This window comes from Lasiosphaeria miniovina, assembly GCF_030549165.1.
Source record: "Lasiosphaeria miniovina strain SMH2392-1A chromosome Unknown B0T26scaffold_6, whole genome shotgun sequence".
NCBI lineage: Eukaryota > Fungi > Ascomycota > Sordariomycetes > Sordariales > Lasiosphaeriaceae > Lasiosphaeria > Lasiosphaeria miniovina.
This window is the reverse complement of record NW_026848225.1, coordinates 3,051,933-3,072,049: the sequence shown is the minus strand read 5'-3', so window position 1 is coordinate 3,072,049 and position 20,117 is coordinate 3,051,933. Positions and strand designations below refer to the sequence as shown.

Here is a 20,117-nt window from a genome sequence, read left to right as displayed (position 1 = left end):
TTTGCGGGGAGACGAGGGCCGGGGGAGGATGGCGAATTGGCTAGCCCAGAAGACCGGCCACTTGACGTTCGCTCTTCCTACCCCTCAACTCCAGGTGCGGCTGGCGATCGATCGCGCAGCATTCGCGCAGCGTACAGTATGTAAGTCTTTTCTCCGACAAAAGAATGCTTAACCTTTCCTCTAGCTGACTGCCTATCTAAATAAGGGGTTGGCACCTAGTGGGTGGTGGTAGAAGCATCGCTAGTGCAGTTGCTCTCCGTCTCAGCTGATCTTGTTTCCTCCTTTCGTCGGGCCGTCTTCAAATGGTATCCGCCAATGGCTGTTTTTTCTGTTTTTCTCGTCCTCTCTCATCTCTTCTATCGCAAGTGCATCTTGTTTTCTGTCTAGACATGCCGTGATAGCGGAGAGGGAAGAAATCTTGGCGCACTGACATCACAACGTTCCGCCCACGTCCGGTGGCTGCTCGATGGCGTCCACGAGCCGTTCGTGCATGCTGCACTGACTGCTCAAGGAGGAAGCGCAACGGTGAACATCCCGGCTCACAGACACACCCTAGGACCCTTGGAAAGCCTAGCGCGCGAAAATGTCTGATCTCTTACTTCTTGACGGCACCACGAGTGACGGTGACGGATGGGCATCTAGCCGTTGCGAGCTAGTCAGCGTCTAGTGGCGTGCAACGGACGAGTCGAGAGCTTCCTAAGCTGTCTACTGCGTGCTCCCTACCAGAGGTATACCGCACTCTAGCTATTATCTCCCACCGAGTCACGCCCATGACAGGACAGGCAGGAGAGTCGGGCCGCCGCCAGTTCGATATATGACACTGCAACGGCAGAGATAATGCTGGCGATAGATTGCCACACATGGTCCGTCACACGCACACACACACACACACACACTATGCAATCAAGCAGCGGTCGCTCTAGTGACGCAACCTGCCTGGAGCGTGGCCATTAAGTGTTATTCCCAGCGCACCCAAGGCGCCGGCATTGACGAGTATATTTAGGGCCCGCCGGCACCAGCACCTCCTCCCCACAGAAGTATCCCCCAATCGGCCCTCCGCAAATGGCCCATTTTGGCTCAATTGTCTACTTGCAGCCCGTCTGCATCCGCCCTCCCACCAGCCGCGTCAGGTGGGCCAATCGTGTCGCACGGCTGCGGCGGCGCGAGGGCCTCGTCCCGCTGCTGCCACACCTACGCCTGGCAGAGCAGCACCCTCTCCTTCTCTCTAGCCTTTGCTCCAAGCCTGCGCTTGGCCGTTTAGTGCAGCTCTGCTCGGGCCACGAACAGAGCTTCCGCGCACTAGCCTAGTCGGGCTGCGTGCAGGTGCGCGAGCACTCTATGTTGTTGATGGTGGTGTCTGCCGGCCCGGGCCTGCTGATGATGGAGTGCCGCTTGCTGCTCTGCGCTAGGCTGGGCAAGCGGACCATGTGCGAGTCGATGTGGGTGCGGTGAGGTCAAGGAACTGACCTCCGTTCGGGCTCAGGCCCAGGTATTAGAACCAGGTGTGCCGTGTTGACAACCTCGGGCGCTCTCCCCTCTCTCCCTTCTCTCCGGGATGCTTGCCCTCTGCTCTGAAGACGCCGTGTCTTGGTTGCTCGACGTGAATGTGATATATTCGAGATACTGCCGACACCAACCACTACCAGCTGCTGCCAAGACCTTCGTCTCCAACAAAGCGAAACACGTTCCCGCGAGACAGATCGCCCGCCGGTAAATGTGCAGGTAGCACAGCGCGAGCCTGGCGCACCAGGTTTGGAAAACCGTTCGACTGCCGTACTGGGTCTTCCCGGGAGGAGACGTGGAGGGAGTAGCCGAGAATGAGTGCCTCCCCAGTCACGACAGAGCCCGGCTACACAAAGTTCAACCTCACCTACCCGCCGCTGCCGTTCAATGGCACGGCCGCCATGACGGACGCGGCACCCGGGCAGCAGAGCGTCAGCAGCGACGCCGCCATCTCGGGCGTTCTCTTCGGCATCTTGGTGCCCCACGTGGTGTGCACCGTCTTCATCCTGGCGCGGACGTGGTCGCGGCTGCTTCTCCTGCGCAAGTGGTTTCTCGATGACAGCTTGATCGTGCTGGCCTGGGCCTTCTCGACGGCCGTGTGCGTCGTCTATAGCATTGCCGCCGAGTCGCCGCGCCTCCGCACCGCCGTCAGCCTCAGCGGCGCCGACTACTACTACGACGGCACGGCCGACCAGGAGGACACGCTGCGGCCGTACTTGCTGCGCACGTACCTGGGGCTCGTGCTGTACCAGCTCTGCCTGTGCTTCACCAAGCTCTCGGTGCTGGCCTTCTACCTGCGCATCTTCTCGTCGCGGCCCATCGAGAAGCGGCTGGCGTGGGCGACGACGGTGGTGGTGGTGCTGTACTGCGCGCCGCTGCTGTTCATGTCCATCTTCCAGTGCCACCCGGCGGCGGGCTACTTCTTCGGCGCGCCCGTGGCTAAGTGTTTTAGTTTTGTCCCGCTGCTGATCGCGTCGGCGTCGCTGCACACGGCCACCGACGCCTGGCTGATCGTGCTCATCATCCCGTGCATCGTGCGGCTAGCCGACCTGCCGCGCCGCCAAAAGGCGGCCTTGGCTCTCGTGCTGAGCCTGAGCATTTTCGTCATCGCCGCCAGCCTCACGCGCCTACAGCTATCGCTACGCGCAAACTACCGGCCCGACGTCTATGACGACAGTGGCGAGCAGCAGCTCGTCGACGCCGACGACCAGGTCGCCAACACGCTCGCCTTCTTCGTCATGACGGTGCTCGAGCTCGACCTGGCCCTCATCTGCGCCAGCGCCCCGACGCTGCGCCCGCTGCTGGCGCGCTTCTGGCCGCGGCTCCTGACGGGCTTGGGCGGCATGGAGCCGCTCGCGGGCGGCGGCGGCGGCGGCGGCCCGCACAGGTTTGCCGGCGACAGCGCCAGCGTCGACCTCACCAGCGTCTACAACCACGGCTACCCGTGGACCGCGCCCCCTAACAACAACAACAACAACAACAACAACAACAGCAACAGCAACAGCAACAACAACAACAACCGGACTGCTCCTGCTCCCACTGCCACACGCAGCGCAAACCCCAGCATGGCCAGTCTGCCCCACAACCCCTATCCACCACCCCCACTCCCCCCATCCGCCGCGCTGCTATCCTCAGCGCACCGCACGCCGACGACGCTCAGCCTGCGCAGCTTCATCAGCAACATGGCGGCGCCGCGCAGCCGCGGGCAGACACTCGACGGCGACCGCGCGGGGCTGCCACTCCTCGACCCAGCAGCAGCAGAAGGCCAGGCCCAAGGCCGCAGGAGCTCCGTCGGCTTCGAGGGGTACTACAACCAGTACCTGCCGGGGTATGGCGAGAGAGAGGGGCAAGAGGATGTTGGTGGTAAGGAGAAGAGGTGGAGCCGCCGCTCGCGCGTCACTGTTGTTAGCGGCCGCTGGGGCGACAGCCAGGAGAGTTTTGTGCTGGGCGTGAATGATCCCAACAGTCCCACGCGCTTGAGCCCCGTTCTGTCAACGGCTGGGTCGGGGGTGCATGCTGGGGGGGTTGGGAATGGGGGTGGGGATGGGGATGGGGAGGTTCAGGCAAGGCGGTAGAAGAGGGGGGTTTGGGGGGGTTTTGGGGGGTTGTCCCTCTCTGTGTGTTTGTGGCTAATAGAAGCTCTGCATACCCTTTTTTCCCCCTTTTATTCCCATTTGCATTTGCATTTGCACACATGGCGAGAACTACACTTCGCATATTTATGGGGAGGGGAAGCAAGGATGGAGTTTATTTTTTTCATTTTTAAAGGGGGGTGGGGGAGCTGCTTCCTAAAGGCAGTGCGAGCTACTTAGTAGACGAGACGGCGGGTGGGGGTGGGAAAAGCCGGTTAACTAGAAGGAAATATCAGGGCTAGAAAATAAACAACGTCAAAATATTCAAAGTTTGTGGTTGTTGCAGAGTGTAAAGGAAAGTGCATACCACCTATTCAGACACCTTAGCTCTGTGTTCATTTGGAGGAGACATGTGCATTTGCCGGGGAACTTCCGACAGCTGTCAAGTATTTTGATGCAGGCGGCAACGGCCCGACGCTACCCACGCTCGCTTAGAGCTAGATTAGGGTTAGGGTTACGGTCAGCCTTTCATTCAGCGGGGCCAAGCACCTGTGCCTTCGATTTGAACCTCGTTCTTCTCTCTTCGCATCCCATATCCCATCCTGCAACACACGCGCAATTCCACCTGTGCATATAATATTTGCCACCGAGATGACGCCGTCGAATATGTCTCTGACGTGGGCTGCGCTGCATCACCGAAGCAAAGCGAAGCGAAGTGAAGTGAAGTGAATGGAAGTGGCGGGCTGCCTGGGGGAGGGCGGATCGCATGAAGCCGGTGCCATCTGATCGACGCCCAGCTGGCCCTTGGATCTCGCCCTGGAATGTCCCGTCCGAACCCGCATCCGAAGACGAGGTTCGAGTGTCGGGGACCCCTGTGTCTTCCATTGCCATGTTCGCTACCGTTGTTCTTTTTGTCGGGCCCGCTGCGCTGCTCCAGCCTGGAACGGCGAGCCTGTCGCTGCATCTCCATCGGGTCGAGTCTACTCAAGTCAGTCGGGTCGGGTTGTGGATGCGCTCAGACTCCGTCTCCAGACCCGGCACGCACGGCTGAGCGCAGCGTCGCCACCGTCTGGGAAGGTAGGATTGATTGGTGTCGTCTTGCTTGGCCCTTGTTATTGCCAGAGCCGCATGCGCCATCTACGGGAGACAGTCAGAGGCCGAAAAGGCCAAAAGCTGCCTCGCCACTCTATCGGCGACGGCCTACATCACGAGGCTCGCGTCTATCTATGCCAGGCCGCCAGAGCCTCCCAGAGCCTCAGATAGAAGGGCCAATTACGCCATGCCGGCGCGCCCGTCCCGTCCTGTCCTGTCCCGTCCTGCCCTGTTCTGTCCTGTCCTCTCCTGTCCTGTCCCGTCCCCTCCAGCACATCACACCAGACCTGACCCACGCCCCCCTGTCGTCCCATCCCATGTTGGCGGGCGTCGCCTACCCCCTTCGTCATGGTTGCTATGCGCACATTTACCTTGGGGATGTATGTATGGCCAGGCATTGAATGCACCCCAATTCTCCGAGACCTTCCAGAAGCTTTGGAGCATCCGGATGCCGGTCAGAGCCTGACCTGTCCGTACCTGGCCAAAGCCTGGTTGCTGCCCACGCCCGCCTCTGACTGGCTCACCTCCCTACAACTCGACGTCAGTCCGTCGAGTACCTGCTGATCGCCACCTTGCCTTATGCCTTAGCGAGGAAAAGAGGAATGCGGATGCTCACGAGCTCCCATCCGTCCGCTACCTCACTTAGCGTCATGTCGCCTACCGCCAGCGACCTGCCTCGTGGCCGGGAAACTGGCCAGCTCGGGCAAGTAGCCTCCAGCCAACACCCGGGGAAGCTCACCCTGCCTGCACATCCGAGATCGACCGATGATGGCGAGAGGCCCTGTCCTGTGGAAGCTCTCGAGAGTTCTGCCTGCCCGCTCCACTCCGTCCTCCTCGCTCACCTCCCCTGACTTCACCTCACCCTACCCTCTATCACCCACACGCCGGCCTCGTCCCATGCACGCGTGCTCCCTCTCTTCCCCCTCCCCCGCTACCTTACCTAGCCTGGCCAAACAAGCTTCCGTCGATCTCTTCACTTCCCCGGGCAGGCTCCTCGCTCTTTCACCAACCCTCGCTTTCGTCGCCTCGTCTTCTTCCATCCTCCCTCCACATTTACCCAGGCCGCTGCTGATCGGCCGGCCTTCCACCCTTTCTCCTTTCTGTCTCTCCTCCCTCCCGCCTGGAAGCCACAGCTTCCTTTGACGGCGCACCACAACCATCGCGACCTCGCACACGATGCAACGGGCAGGAGAATGTTGATTTCGTGGGGTTTGGGTTTCAAGACCCTTTTACTGGGACTCGCAGCCGTGGCCGTGGGCAGGCAGTCCTCGTCGTCTGTCTCAGGTCACAGCGCACAACAACAACAACAACAACAACCATTATTAGGGCAACTTTCAAGGACAGTGGGCGAGAAGCAAGCTCATGCAGCCGCCAACAGTTTTGGGGAGCCACTACGCCAGCGTCCAATATCGAGACAAGCTCGCGCCCGCAGATCTCGCGCTGGAGATGGAGTCGGCTCAGCCGCGAGAGCTCAAAGACGGAAAAGACAGGAAGATGGCCCAAGTAGTGGCGAGGCCTCGCCAGCTGCACCGACGCCACAGCCTCCTTCTTGTGGAGGAAACGATACCACGGCCCCACCATGTCCGCCGCCCCTCTCATGCTTCCCCGCGGGTGACGAAGTTGTCCAGTATTGTGGCGGCGGCTTCAGGTACTGCGTTTCGGCGAGCGGAGAAGCAGGGTGTTACACGAACAATGCCACCGAGTGTGATGCTAGCGGCTGCTCTCTACCAGCTCTTCCATCGTAAGTTTTGGTCCCTTTGTCTCAACGTTTGCTTTGTTGTGAGAGCCAGCGTTAACAAGTGTCAGATCCTCAACCGTGGCTACGCCGGCTTCGAGCCCAGCCATATTCGCCGTCACTCAGACCGTCACGAGCACGGTCACTTCTTTTACCGGCACACCAGAGACGAGCGTGGCCATCACAACGAGGACAGAAGTCCTCACATACCTCAACCCAACGCAGCAAACACAGACATCTACCGTCACAGCCACGGCTTTCTCTAGACGGGCGAGAGGAATCCGAAACATATTATCAGGGGCGACTACACCAGCAACGTCTCCACAATCTATATACGAGCCAGCTGTTACTAGGCGAGCCGAGCCCAACGCCGTGCCCGGGCGGTTTCTCAGAGCCAAAGGCGAGGCAGAGAAGAGAGATGAAGGGACTACCACGTCCACTGTCACCACAACAGTGTTTACGAGGAGCCTCCTCATTACGACCATTACGAACACTGTCTTCTCGACAACGCTTGTGGCGCCTAATGCCGTCACGACTGTCTTTGTCACAACAACCATTACCGTGCCTGCGTCAAGCACGGTACCAACAAGCACGCAGGCAACGTCCAGTGCCACATCATCAAATCCAACAACGCCAGTACCGCCACCTCCCAGCGGGCCAACATCAGAAATTCCGCCGCCCCCTGTACCTCTACCGACGAGCGCCTTTTCCACTCCAACGTCTTCCCTTCCCACCACACTGATAACGTCATCCGTAATCTCATCAACTCCGCCCAGCTCAACCGCGCCGCTCTCGTCATCAACCTCAGAAACCCCCACCTCGAGCCCTACCCCCTCGAGCATGCCCCCCTCGTCCTCCATGACAGGCACCCTCGAAACCATGATGACGAGCTCGTCGCCCACCATGACACCCTCGGCCGTGCCCGCGCCGAACCCCGAGGCCTCCGCCAGCGGGCTCTCCACGTATCAGATCGTGGCGCTCGTCGTCGGCGTCATCCTCGGGATCCTCTTCCTGGTGCTGTTTGTCGTGCTGATCCGCTGGCTGACGGAGCGGCGGCGGAGCGCGCAAGCCGTGATGCGGCAGCGCCTAACGCCGCCCGACGGCACGGCAGGAGCAGTCGTAGTAGCTGGCGGCGGGGGCGGCCCGGCCACGGGCAGCAGCGGCAACGAATCGCCGGGCAACAGCGCGCTGGTCGGAGAGGGCGAGGTACGCATCGTGATCCGCCCCGCGCCGTCGGCCCGCCGCCGCCAGACCATGAGCTCCCAGCTGTGGCCCATGCCGCCCGGCCGCGGGGCTGCCGACAACACGTACAGCCTGTTCGTCCAGGAGACCACCACGGGCGAGACGACGCCCCAGGACCCCGGGTCGTGGAGCATCGCCAGCGAGCGTGGCAGCCTGGGCAACGGGAACGGCGGCGGCAGCGGCAGTGGCAGCGGTGCTGGCTCGGGCGACGGAGCGGGATACAATAATAACAATAATGATAATAACTACAGCGGCGGTGGCGGCGCTGGGCGGGGCGGCGGCGACGCGGCTACCACCAGCATCATCAGCATCGGCTGGGACACGAGCGCCGGCGGCCGCCGCAGCAGTGACGTCGGCTCGTATCCGGGGCTCGGCACACTTCTGACGCCGCCGCCGGCCAGCCACGCCGGCGGGCCGGGGCTGCTCGGCGGCAGGGGCAGCAGCGATGATGATGAGGGCGACGATTACGGCGGCGGCAGCAGAGGAATAGGTGGTGGAGGTGGAGGAGGACGATACCCCGTGGGCGGCAGTTTCGGAGTCGGGCGCGCACGGTGATTTGCAATGATTGGTGCAGGCGAAGAGATTAACATACATACCTACCTAGATAAAAATATCACTTACGGAAAACGGGGGAAACGGATACGGGCTGGCTTGGCTCTGTTTATTGAGGGGTTAGCAATGTTTATCTATTACACTGTATATATTCTTGCACGTGCGGATACGGCATTATTATGATCACGTTTTTATTCTTTTCATCTGATAGACTAATAAGAAGGTCGCTGCCTGCTGAGCCTCTAATTGCGCATCTTAATTTCCGTGGTGGGATGCTTAGTCTGGCATTCCGCATCTTCAAGAGCTGTTACCTCTAAATTCCTTATTGTTATGGGGTGTCATGTTTCGTATAGGGCGATGTCTTTTAGTGCCTCAGTCTCTTCGTCGACGTATTACCCAGCTTCCCGCGTTGCTTCCATCCGTCGATGCTTGCTAGCCTAGCTATTCCGGTTTATGTTTACACCGTCTCTACCGTCTCTCCCGCCTCTTTTCCATTATTTACATGTCCGTACGGATAACGGTAGAGAAGATCCGCAGGAGAGGCTGCGTCATTGTGGACCGGACTGTTAGGGGCGTTCTCCTTCTTGCTGTCTTCCCGACGGCGGGCATTCTCTTTCTCCTTCACCTTCTTACGGGCCTAGGATCGATATTTGTAATGCAGAACTCCGTCACCCCCACCGCACCCTCTCTGCCTGAGATACCTCAACTCCATGATGAGCTACTACACCAAACCGCGCGCCGACGAAGAGTATGGATGCGTCGAAACTCTGTCACCCCCCTCACCCTCTGTACTTGAGATGCCTAGACTCATGATGAGTTACTACACCAATCCGCGCGCCGGCAGCTAGTACGAATGCGCCGGAAGAGACGCGAACTCTTGCCTGTGCGGATTCTGCCGGCGAGGCCATCACGCGTGCCACGACTTGTAAGTACCATGACCCTTCAGAAACTGGAACAGCTTGATTATGCCTTCAGCCAGGAGCCCGGTATTCTCATTCAACACGTACTTCTCTCACACCGTGGCACTCCGAGACAACATTGGCCTAGAGTATATCGAAACCGAAGAAATCGATATAGAGGGAGACCGCGGCACAAATCTGCTCTGAGCCACCGAAAAATGACGAGGTTGCTAGCCCAATCGCAGTGGAGGAGGAAGACACGACTAAAGATTCCCTAGCCAGATTGAGCCACGGCGAAAGAGCAGCGGCAATAGCTAGCCAGGTCACGGCGGTCCCGCAGAAGTTCAAAGCGACGCTCATGGAGTTGACGATAGTGCCATCTCTATCAGCGACTAGGACCCCGAGGAGGAATGAAAATCTGTAGGCGGGAATACCGGCCAGAAGAATGTGTATCTGTGGGTTCATTAATTCTACGATACAGTGGAAAGCCTAGGCCAGCTTCATGCCGGAGAGGGCAGGGCGTTTATGCCGGCCAGTTGGAGGACGCTGGGGTTGCTTTCTGTAGATACTATGTAGTGTTTACACTTTATGAGCATGTTGGGATTGCGATGCCATGCTAGGCTACTGGTGATGGAGATATTCAAGCGGCTGGCGCGACTCGCGACCGGGGCCTTGTCGTGGGTGACTTGGGCGGCAAGGCACCCACACAGCAGAGGTGATTTACGAAGGATGTGTGAAGGTGACGCCAAGGTGAGCCGCTTTTGTCTAACAAAAGACGGCAAAGTGGGAGACGATGCAAGAGAACTAAAAGACATCAGGGCGTGCTCGGCTCGCGTCTATATGACTGATCAGACGAGAGCCGAGTTCGAAAAAGGACACAACAACAGTAAGCCATCCCATGGTATAATGCTACAACAACCACAGCTCAAGCAACTGACAGCCAGTTTTCCACCGTCACAGGCAAGTAGATAAATAAACAAGCACACACCATACGAACCAACAAGTATGTATACGAGTGTCAGCATCAAAAAAGTAACAACAACAAAACCACAGCCACAGTGCAAAACAAGGAGCAACCAGCAACAAAAAGACAAAAAAAGCAATTTATCACGACACCCAAACCAGCCACAAACCCGGTACCGCCATTCCAGAGTTCTAGAAAAGAATGCACGCATGCATGTCTTTCCCGGGTATTCTTGCAAGATGACGGGCGTGATGGGCGACCGGGAGCGCGGCGATTGCGGTGCGTGATCGGCGTGGAGATCACACCAGCCTCCACAGACTCCAGACTCTAGGGTCCGAGGGGCTTGCGACCATCACAAAAAAAAAATGAAATAAAAAGGCAACCGGTTCGGCAGTTGCGAGGATTCGGGTTTGTTCTGCTCAGGAGAGTAGCTGAGTTGTGGTTATTGCCAAAGAACCCAAAAATCCGGGTTTAGTTCAAAGGGTGCCAGCCGGTTAGTTACCAGTGTGTAAAAGGGGGTAGGTTTCAATAAAGGGGTACCGAGTAACGTCGCGCCCGCCGCCCCTGAATTGCCAACTGCTTTAGTTTCCAGTCAAAATCCTATCTTGCGATCGAGTTTTAGTTGTGAATGTCAAAGCAGACATACAAGCCACTTATTCACTTCTCGAATATCTCCTTGCCCGCCCAACGCCAATAATGCGTAAAAAAGGGGAGGCTATCGCCCCCGTGTTTTGTAGCTTTCTCTAGGGTATCCTACTTGTCCAGTCTACCTTTAAAAACCACGCTCCTGCCTGCGTCCCGGCCGTCCACCATAGAGCGGCCCGTTTTTTTCTGCCTCCCGGATTCCTCGACACAGACCAACCCCCGGCGTATATATTGTATAATGGTACAGTACTACTTGCACACACGCAAAAGACGAAATTTTGTGGAATAACACCTCCAATGCGGCAAACCAAAAAAAAAAAAAAAAACAATAATACCGGCACGCCCTGCCGAAATGATTCCTAACCAGAATAAAAATTGAACGCCAGGCTGCCACCAATGTGAAGAGTGAAGTTGTAGATGTGTGTATGTACAGTTGCGGGGATCGAGTGCTGGGTGAGGTCCTCGTCGTCTAGACGTCTTTTGGTCGTCGTGGTGTGGGTTCCTTGCTGTTATGACCATGCCCCCCACGGCTCGCGGCTTTAGATCACTGGCGACTCGAGGTGGCCCGTCGCCGCCGTGGTGGTCGGGTTGCTGATTTGTGGATAAATCATCGTCCCGACATGCTGCCCGCCGTATCTCAGCCGTTCATCGATGCCGTAGTGCCCAATCCTCTTTTTCTCCTGCCACGACACATGAAAGACCATCCGACCAGAGTCCCCTCCCCCAACACGCTCCCCCCCAGTTCCCCATAGACGTCGGCGGTTCGGTACTACCTGTCCTTGAAAATCTTGGGGTTCCAGCCGGCCTTGACCTCAGCCTCCTGCTCGGCCTTCTCGACGGCGGGGCCGATCTCGGCCTCGAGGCGCTCGCGGGCGCGCAGGATCTTGCTCTGCAGGTAGAAGGAGCCGCCCTTTTCGGGGTCGTTGCTGTCGAAGAGGCGCTTGAAGCGCTCCATGACTTCCTCCATGTCAGCGGCCTTGCCGTCCGTGGCCGGCTTCACGTTGAGGATCTTGCAGGCCTCGTCCAGCGTCATGCCCGTGTTGAGGTTGGCGCGGCCCGTCGAGTTGACGGCGTTGGGGTTCTTGGCCTGCGCGCGCTGGTACTGGCTCGACGCCGATGCCTGCTTGTACGCCTCGGCGAACGCGCGCCCAAGCACGCGCGACCCGATGAGGACGACCTGGGTGATGACGCGGTACGCCTGCGGTCGGGGGCAAGGGTGTCAGCTGCGATGCCGCTGCAGTGCAGTGCAGTGCAGTGCAAGGGCCTGAGTTCCGAAAGGAGAACTGCCTACCATTGTTCGCTATTGGCAAGGGATAGCCACCTTGCTAGCCCTGGGCGCTGTTCACGGCGATAAGAAGCTTCGAGGGTGCGTGGGTGCGCCGGAACAGCTCTGGCGTGGGTGTCGTCGGTTTCGTGGATGGCGGATGGGCAGATGCGGGCATGGCGGAACTTATCGAAGCGAATGGCTCAAAAAATTAGACATCAGAAAGATTGCCCGCGCCGATAGCCGGCAATTCTTCGGCTCTAGCCAGCTCCCTGGTCGCTACGTAACCGCAGGGGCCTTTTGTCGCAGAACGCCATCTAATTGGCCAATCTTTTCAATCTGCAGCTTTGCTCCGCTTCTGTCACTGGCGCCTCAGGCAACCAGACTTTTGGGCCCGAACAGGGTGCTGTGCTGCGCTACGCTGTGGTGAGCCACACCACACCGGCCACGAAGAGCTTCTGGCTCTGAAGAAGCAAGATCGCAACTTCGACGCCGCGCAAGCCTCCCCATTCGTTGCCATCCACACCCTACGTCTTTCGAATTCCCTACCGTGTCCTGACGCACCCGCTCTGCCAGCCATAAAACCCAACCGGTTTCCCTATTTTCGGCAGCAGCAGCTCCTCTCAGAACCCCCCCGCGTATCGCGCAACCTAGCCGTTGCGCTGCCCGCCCGCCGCCAAAAAAGGGACACAAAAGCCATGTCGCAATACTACGGCGCGCCGCCGCCGAACCAGGGCTACGTTCCGTCTGCGGCCCAAAATCTCCAGTTCTACCCGTCCTCGTACGCACAGCCTGTCTCGGGCCCCGCGACGCCCTCACAAGCCTACAACTACGGCGGGCCATCGTCGTCGGGAGGCTATGGGGTGTCGGGCGGCTTCAACGCGGGCTTCGGCGCCGCGCCGGGCGTGTCCGGCCGCATGGGTGAGCAGGGCGGCCTCCGCACCGGGATATTAGCGGCCTTCTCGACCGAGGGCTACGACGGCGAGCCGCCGCTACTGGAGGAGCTAGGCATCAACTTTCGGCATGTGCAGACAAAGGTATGCCTCCCCGCCTCCCTGGTGTTGTAGCCTCTGACGCATCGGACTAACATAAGCGTTCCTACCCATCTAGACCCTCGCCGTTCTCAACCCCTTCAGCCGCATTGACCAGCACCTGATGGACGACAGCGACATGGCGGGCCCCATACTCTTCTTCCTGCTCTTCGGCACGTTCCTGCTGCTGAGCGGACGGGTGCACTTTGGCTTCATCTACGGGCTGGCGCTGTTCGGGTCGGTCAGCCTGCACACGATCCTGTCGCTGATGGCGCCGGCGGACGGCCCGTCGGGCGGCGGCGTGTCGGCGACGAGCCAGGCGACGCCCTACGCGCCGGCCGCGCCGTCGTACCCCGGCCAGCCGACGGCGGTCGATCCCACCGGCGGCGGCGGCGCCCACTCGGGCGGCCTGACGTTTACGCGGTCCGCCAGCGTCCTGGGCTACTGCCTGCTCCCGCTGGTTGCCACGAGCCTCGTCGGCATCGTCATGAGCATGGACACGCCGCTGGGCATCGTGCTCACGTGCGCCGCCATCATGTGGTGCACCTACTCGGCCTCGGGCATCTTCTGCGCCGTCGGCCGCCTCCGCAACATGCGCGTCCTCGTCGCCTACCCTCTGGCCCTGTTCTACGTTGGTTTCGGCATAATGAGCGTCTTCAGCAGCCGCGGGAGCGGCCTGCCCTCAAAGGCGAGCGCTCCCATCGGGATTTGAAGTTGGGAGTGTACGGGGCCCGACCATTTGGTTGGCCGTGGCAGAAGGGGAAAATCCCAAAAAGAGAAATGAAAAACGGTTTGTGCATAACACGGAGTTGTGGGATAGTGGCAATGTATCTGTAGTTGGTGAATGCACACGACAGCCCCCTGGGAACCTGCAAAATACCAAGTCGGCGATGTTGTCGACGGTAGCCGGCTCCGTCCATGGATAGGGAACTCGTTAGCAGACTCGGGAAACCGGAGGAGGCAAGGGGCGCAAAAAGACAACCTAAAAGGGCAGGGATTCTGGTCTTCACTATTCGGTAGGCAGCGTTATTATTGTAACTTCTAGCGGACGTCCTCACATGTGCCGTCTTGGCTTGGTTATTGTATTAAGCTATCCTGTTAAAGTCACGGTGAATTACACACGAGTGCATGTCACGCAGCATTCGTCTACAATCTTTTTAGGGAAGTTGGGCCTTGTTACTCCTAACAACACAAAAGCCATATCACTCAGTCACCGACTGTCTTGTATGGTAGAAAGTAGGCAGGCAATTTCATTCATGCTCCTGTGACTAGACACAAGCAACGTACCCACTAACTGGCTGCCTGGCTTTGTTCCCCCGCTGGCGATAGACGTGCAGATTGAAGGAGAAAGTAGATTTGCTGCGTACTAAGATGCCATTCGTTTATGCCTGCCTGCACCTGATGAGATAGATGCCTCGCTACCGAAAAACTGTGCCTCCACTTGGTACTGTACCCGTGTATGTCACGCCCGAATCCTCCCGTATGTACATGTACAAGAATAACGGACACGCAGCTGGAACACTAGAAAGAGCAAGACCAAACAACGCACCATCACATCACATCACATCACACGCAGTGAAATATGAGCAAGAGAGAACGAACGGCTTCATCAGACATATGTCCCATTATCCCACCCATTCTAGCCCGACCCAACCCGACCCAACAAGGCTAACTAGGGGAGAGAATAATAACCTAAACGACCGATCTTCATCCTCCTACTGGCTTGACTACCTAAACAAACTGCGTGTCAAAGGCCCAGGATACACACATGACGAAGAAAGACGGAACCCGAATGCACAGAAAGAGAGAATGATGGTGGCAGAGCAACTACAAACAAATAATGATGAGAAGAGAGACAAAAAAAAGCCCGACCGAGAGACCATGAAAAAAGTTAAAAGAAAAACAAAATACAGTTACATAAAGAGACGACCATAAACAGCGGTACGATACGATGTGATGCAGAAGAAACAACACATTTTCAAGTCCTCAGTAAGAAGAGAGTGGAGCCATAGAAAAGGGCGAATCCATCCATCCATCTGCCCTTGCACTCTTTCTTTCTTCTCTTTCCTTCTCTAACCTTTTTTGTCTCTCCCGCCCACGCAGCCCATGCTGCATACACATCTCTCATCGTCGTTCTATTCCATATGCCCAAGCCAAGCCTTAAAGCCAAAGCCAAAGCTGTATCAAATCCGCCAAGCTTAATAACCCATTCCCTTCCCTCTCCCTCCTCGTTCTCGGCAGCCAAGGGAGAAGAAAGATAATCATCTCGCACGCGCAAGACAGTGAGAGAGAGAGAGAGAGAGAGAGAGAGAGAAGAAAATATCCATCTAGTGGTAGCGGGGTGAGAAAATCCATCTATCCATCAATCTTGTCTCGTTCCCTGTTTCGTTCTCGTAGAAAATGGGTTTTCGAGCTAACACCAAAACCTGTCGCTGCCCAAGAGTTGTGGCAGTTTTTGGTTTTCGGTTTTGCAAAAAAAAACATGACCAGGGTCCGAGTTTCTCTTGCTTAAGAAGACTGCGGCTCGGCGCCCAGGACGGAGTACTGGCCGCCGGCTCCAGCCCAGACGATCTTGCGGTCGCGGATGGCCGAGTTATCGATGAGGGTGGGCCTCTCGATGTCGTCGTCGGTGCCCTGGCCGGTCTGGTAGTTGGCGGAGAAGCCCCACGAGTAGACCTTGCCCTGGGCGGTGACGGCGAAGCTGTGGTCGGTGCCGGCGGCGACGTGAACGACGCCGCTGATGCCGGCGACGGCGGTGGGGTTGAGCAGGATGCGCGGCTTCCCGTTCTCGTCGAAGATGGAGTTGTCATCGGTGAAGACGGCCGTGGGCTGGCCGACCTGGTGGCCGTCGATGCGGCCCCACGTGAGCAGCTTGCCGTCCTTGGTGTACGCCAGAGAGTGGTGCTCGCCGCCGGCGATGCCCGCCACCTCGAAGTCGGACAGCGAGTCTATCAGCTGCGGCTTGAGGATGTAACCGCCGTCGTTGCCGGCCTCGGTGGAGATGCCGAGCTCGGCGTAGTTGTTGAGGCCCCAGCCAATGGCGCGGCCTTGCTTATCGACCACGAAGCAGTGGTAGGAGCCGCACTCAATGTCCTCGGCCTTGGCGCGGCCGGGAAGCGAGCCGATGCCCGAAGGGTACAGCGCGGCGTGGTCGTCGCGCTCGAGCAGGCGGCGGGCAAGCTGAGCCTGCTGGCCAGCGCCCCAAGCGAAAATCTTGCTCTTCTCGTCTAGCGCTAGAATGTGGTTGGATCCGGCGGCCAGCTGCTTGATCTTGGAGAGCTCCGGGACGAGCGACGGCAGCTTCTGGATCAAGACGGTGCGGCTGAAGCCGAGAATGCCTTCGTTGCTCCGGAATGTGCCCCATCCATAGACGAGGCCAGTGTCGGTGAGGGCAAAAGTGGCGCTGTCGCTGGCGACCACCTGGACCCAGTTGGTGTCCTCGGGGACTTCGGAGGTGTCGATCTCGGCGGGGTTGCTCTCGTTGGGGTTGAGGCCGGAATCTTCGTCGTCGTCGTCGGAATCCTCGGCGTCGACGTCGCGCAGGCCACCGTCCCAGGCGGTGTCGCGGCCGAGAGCGCCTTGGTCGTTGACGCCCCAGGTCAAAATCTTGTTGTCGCTGGTCAGAGCGGCGACGTGCATTCCACCGCAAGCAACCTGAACGACCTTCTTGAGGACGCTGTTGAAGCGGGGCCGCTTGACGTCAATGGGCTTCTTGCCATCGACCTTGACGGCGCCGAGGCCTAGCTCGCCAGAGCTGCCTTCGCCAAAGACAAAGATGTCCATGACGCGCTTAGGGGCCTCGTTGATGACCTTGAGTTGCTTCTTTGCCGCCTTGGTGACCTTCTTGGGCGCGGCTTCCTTCTTGGGGGCAGCGGCCTTCTTGGGCGCGGCCTCGGCCGGGGCAACCTTAGTCTTCTTGGTTGGGCGCGCCGTCAACTGGCCCTTCTTTACGCGCTTGGGTGCCGGAGCCGGGACGTCCGACTCTTCAGCTCCGTCGAAATCAGCCATCTCGACATCGCTTTCTGCGTCTTCCTCGGCCGACTCGTCCTCAGAATCGTCAAGTGTGGCGCCACGCTTGCGCTTGACGCCGTTCACCAAGGGACGACCGCCAACATTCTCCTTGTCCGACTCTTCGGAGGCCTTCTGCGACTTGCGGGCAGCGGCAGGAGTGGGTTTCTTTGGCGCGACGGGCTTAGGCTTGGCCACGGCAGGCTTGGCCACGGCAGGCTTGGCCATGGCAGGCTTGGCCATGGCAGGCTTGGGCTTGGTCGCGGCGACAGCCTTCTTCTTCGTCTCGACGGGGGCAGCCTTCTTGGTGGCGCTGGCCGCAGGTTTGGTGGTGGTGGTTGTGGCCGCCGCAGCGGCGCGTGCAGAGGTTCGCTTCGGAGGCATTGCGATTCGATGCCGGCGAATTGTGTGGATGGGTAGCAAAGATGGAAAGAGAAAAGGAGGATGATGGGTATCGGCACGATTTCCGTGCGAAAAGGGGAAAATATGAGTGATCGATGATGCGATATTTGGTGTCGCGCGGTGATGTTGACGAAAAGTGCTCGAGGATTTTTCGGTGCGGCGCGCAACCTATTTTTGGGCTCCTTCGCTTTTCTTGTTTTCGGTTACGTTGGCTGGGCGGGACCCTGCAAAGAGGGAAGGCTTTATAGGTCGCACTGCACTTGCACTTGGCTCGTCGAGACATCTTATGCGCGGAACAATAGGGTCGGGCCCAGGCAACGTTGCTATTGTTCTCAAAACTCTGCTATTGTTTGGGAACATTTGCCCTACATGCAATTGTGTCAGTCCCATTGATGCTGTGTCATAACAGATGCCCATCATGTCCATCCATGGATTCGGTCAAACGTGAAAAATTGTCAAACGTAAAAAATTACTGACCAGTTGGCCCGGTTCGCGGCGCCCAATCGAGGTGGCTCGTGCGCCACAAGCTCCCCCTGGCCCCGGCGCGCTACCCCTGTCTGGGCTTACAAAAGTGGCGTTGTTCCCCTGTGCAAAGAAAATTCTGCCAGGCGGTCGGCTCGAGAGCTCCCCTCAATGCAACGCTAACGTCCACTAGGTCTGCCAACCCACTTTAGGGTTACCTACAGGGCCCAACGCGCAGCGCGCAGCGCGACCGCCCTGTTTCGCGACACGCTCACCAAAACGCCCAACGCCAGCGCTCGGTGACGTGTGGCCCATATTTTGCCCGTCGATTTGGTGATGCTGTTCACTCTCCAACGCCGTTGAATTGATGTAAGGGGCGGTGCGGTGCTGCAGACAAACACCTCGCGAGCCATTGCAATTTCTCGAGTTGGAATTCACTTGGGCAGCAGGACCCGCGCTGGCGAGGCGTTAAAGCCTAACGTTGTCCGCGGATGATGCGCCAACCCACGGGAACAAGCGCGGCGGTTGCGTGCATGGCATCCAGCGCGCGACGCATCCATTCGAGTGGGGGTGTCAGTCCTTCCTCGCACCAACACATTCACAGTCACTCCTTTCCTCTCCTTGTTTGTAAATAGTAGTACAATGGAAACCCGGTTCAGTGGCCGTACTACTCAAAGGTGGTTTACTGGCAGCCGTCTATTCCCTCAAATGCCTTAGCCATTGGGATGGGGGACTGCTATACATAACTCCCTAACTCCCGCAACTACAACCAGCAGTCTACCATTACCAGCGCCATCAATCCACCGCTTTCCCTACCCTAAAACTCCAGCCCGGTTTACCGGACGACTGCTGTTCGCCAAGCTAAGGAAATATCAAGCAAGAAAACATGACGAGCTTCTCCCCGTTGGGCCTTCCTCTAGTTCCCGGCCTTGGTGGTGAAGTCGATCTCGTTGGCGTTGGCAGACGAACCGCTCTTCTCGCAGTTGCAGGCGTCTTTGCGAACTCAAGAGTTAGACTTTGTGTCTCGGTGAAGCAGAGCCCCGGGTAGGTGACTTACCAGCAGATTGCTTGCCGCACTCGCAGGTCGAGCTCGACGTCTTGTCGCAGCTGCACTCGTCGGCAGCCTTCTCACCGCACGCGCACGTCTGCTTGGCTTGTTGGGCCTCCGCGGCTGTGTGGGATCAAGATAGGTCTTGTTAGTATTGTGCATGGCGAGCGAACCGATGCCAGCAGGTGAAAGAGGAAGGACAAGGCAGCATCGTCATCATCATCATCATCATCGGGGAGGCAACAGCACAAGAACAAGACAACTTACCGCATTGGCAGTTAGCACCGCAGGTGCAGTCCTTGCCGGCTTCGTTGCAGGAGCACATCTTTGCGTGTCGTTGGGTTTTCCTGTGCCTTACAGCTGTTGGGCAGAAGCAGAGGTCTGCGTGGCGTCCAGTGGCGACGTGGAAGCTGAAGAGAGTCTTAGTTCGTTTCCTCCACGAGACGATCCAGTAGAAATACATCTGGGGGGAAAGGGGAGCCCGAGGGTATGGTAGAGATTCTGCGCGCTGGCAAACGGAAGAATAAATACCTGAGTGAACGTGGTGTAGTGTAGTGCAGTGCAGTGAGTTGATGAGAGTGACAGGTTTGGAGAGAGAGTGAAGTGTTTGCAGAAATAAACTTGGCTTCTCGTGGTCTTTGAGTCCGATATCTGACAAGAAGAAAAAAAAAGAGTTTTATACGCCGTGGTTGTCAGTAAGACGAGAGGAGACGATGCCGCCGCTTATTTCATGTCACAGAAGCTTGCTGTTGGCGGCGAGGTCGTCCCTGAGACAGCCAGGGGGAGTGGGTCATGGATGTCAGGCCAGATCTGAGCCGCCATCGCCATCGGGCGGGCCAGGGGAGCATGCAGGTCATCATGCGACGCTGATTGGCTGCAAATGGGGTTGGACGCTATTTGGGACCAATCAGCGGCGGGGGATTTCACATCCACGCCGCTTGACTCTAGAGGCTTCAATACGATCCAGGCCGTACCCAATCTGCCCATCAGTAGGTTGGAAATACTTAGATAATGTGGTCAAAACATCAAACTGGCGTGTTATCATTGGATGCCTTTGATGTGGGGGACCGACAGCTCAACAGCTTCTTGGGCGACTGTGGGGCGACTTTGCACTGATGACATGCCATATTCTGAAAAAATTCACGTGGAGTTCATGTTGCTGGTACTATACGCAATCCATATCGAGGTCAAATTACCT

General features: G+C 58.0%; 7 protein-coding genes across 7 annotated transcripts; 3 read left to right on the top strand and 4 right to left on the bottom strand.

Annotated features, from left to right (window-relative positions):
- Nucleotides 1-1,904: 1,904 nt before the first annotated feature.
- On the top strand, nt 1,905-4,838 carry B0T26DRAFT_743202 (uncharacterized protein; the record flags this gene model as incomplete). Its single annotated transcript, XM_060444221.1, has 4 exons — nt 1,905-3,307; nt 3,413-3,488; nt 3,802-3,830; nt 4,595-4,838. The coding sequence occupies 4 exons, from the start codon at nt 1,905-1,907 to the stop codon at nt 4,836-4,838; spliced, it is 1,752 nt and encodes a 583-aa protein (XP_060293191.1).
- Nucleotides 4,839-5,689: 851 nt separating this feature from the next.
- Nucleotides 5,690-8,263, top strand: B0T26DRAFT_428027 (uncharacterized protein). The gene is made up of 2 exons (XM_060434937.1): nt 5,690-6,408; nt 6,474-8,263. The coding sequence occupies exons 1-2, from the start codon at nt 5,861-5,863 to the stop codon at nt 8,197-8,199; spliced, it is 2,274 nt and encodes a 757-aa protein (XP_060293190.1). The 5' UTR covers nt 5,690-5,860; the 3' UTR covers nt 8,200-8,263.
- Nucleotides 8,264-11,013: 2,750 nt separating this feature from the next.
- B0T26DRAFT_723402 (uncharacterized protein) lies at nt 11,014-11,432 on the bottom strand. Its single transcript, XM_060442628.1, has one exon. The coding sequence runs from the start codon at nt 11,406-11,408 to the stop codon at nt 11,244-11,246; it is 165 nt and encodes a 54-aa protein (XP_060293189.1). The 5' UTR covers nt 11,409-11,432; the 3' UTR covers nt 11,014-11,243.
- Nucleotides 11,433-12,145, bottom strand: B0T26DRAFT_723401 (mitochondrial import inner membrane translocase subunit tim16). Its single transcript, XM_060442627.1, has 2 exons — nt 11,996-12,145; nt 11,433-11,902 (listed from the first exon to the last, which is right to left on the bottom strand). The coding sequence occupies exons 1-2, from the start codon at nt 11,996-11,998 to the stop codon at nt 11,474-11,476; spliced, it is 432 nt and encodes a 143-aa protein (XP_060293188.1). The 5' UTR covers nt 11,999-12,145; the 3' UTR covers nt 11,433-11,473.
- Nucleotides 12,146-12,666: 521 nt separating this feature from the next.
- On the top strand, nt 12,667-13,711 carry B0T26DRAFT_679239 (uncharacterized protein; the record flags this gene model as incomplete). Its single annotated transcript, XM_060440327.1, has 2 exons — nt 12,667-13,005; nt 13,079-13,711. 2 exons carry the CDS (start codon nt 12,667-12,669, stop codon nt 13,709-13,711), a joined length of 972 nt encoding a protein of 323 aa, XP_060293187.1.
- A 1,796-nt stretch (nt 13,712-15,507) lies between these two features.
- B0T26DRAFT_755020 (regulator of chromosome condensation 1/beta-lactamase-inhibitor protein II) lies at nt 15,508-17,391 on the bottom strand (the record flags this gene model as incomplete). The annotated part of the gene is made up of 1 exon (XM_060445895.1): nt 15,508-17,391. The coding sequence occupies one exon, from the start codon at nt 17,389-17,391 to the stop codon at nt 15,508-15,510; it is 1,884 nt and encodes a 627-aa protein (XP_060293186.1).
- A 1,396-nt stretch (nt 17,392-18,787) lies between these two features.
- B0T26DRAFT_755019 (uncharacterized protein) lies at nt 18,788-19,244 on the bottom strand (the record flags this gene model as incomplete). The annotated part of the gene is made up of 3 exons (XM_060445894.1): nt 18,788-18,864; nt 18,929-19,042; nt 19,187-19,244. The coding sequence occupies 3 exons, from the start codon at nt 19,242-19,244 to the stop codon at nt 18,788-18,790; spliced, it is 249 nt and encodes an 82-aa protein (XP_060293185.1).
- Between the last annotated feature and the right edge of the window lie 873 nt (nt 19,245-20,117).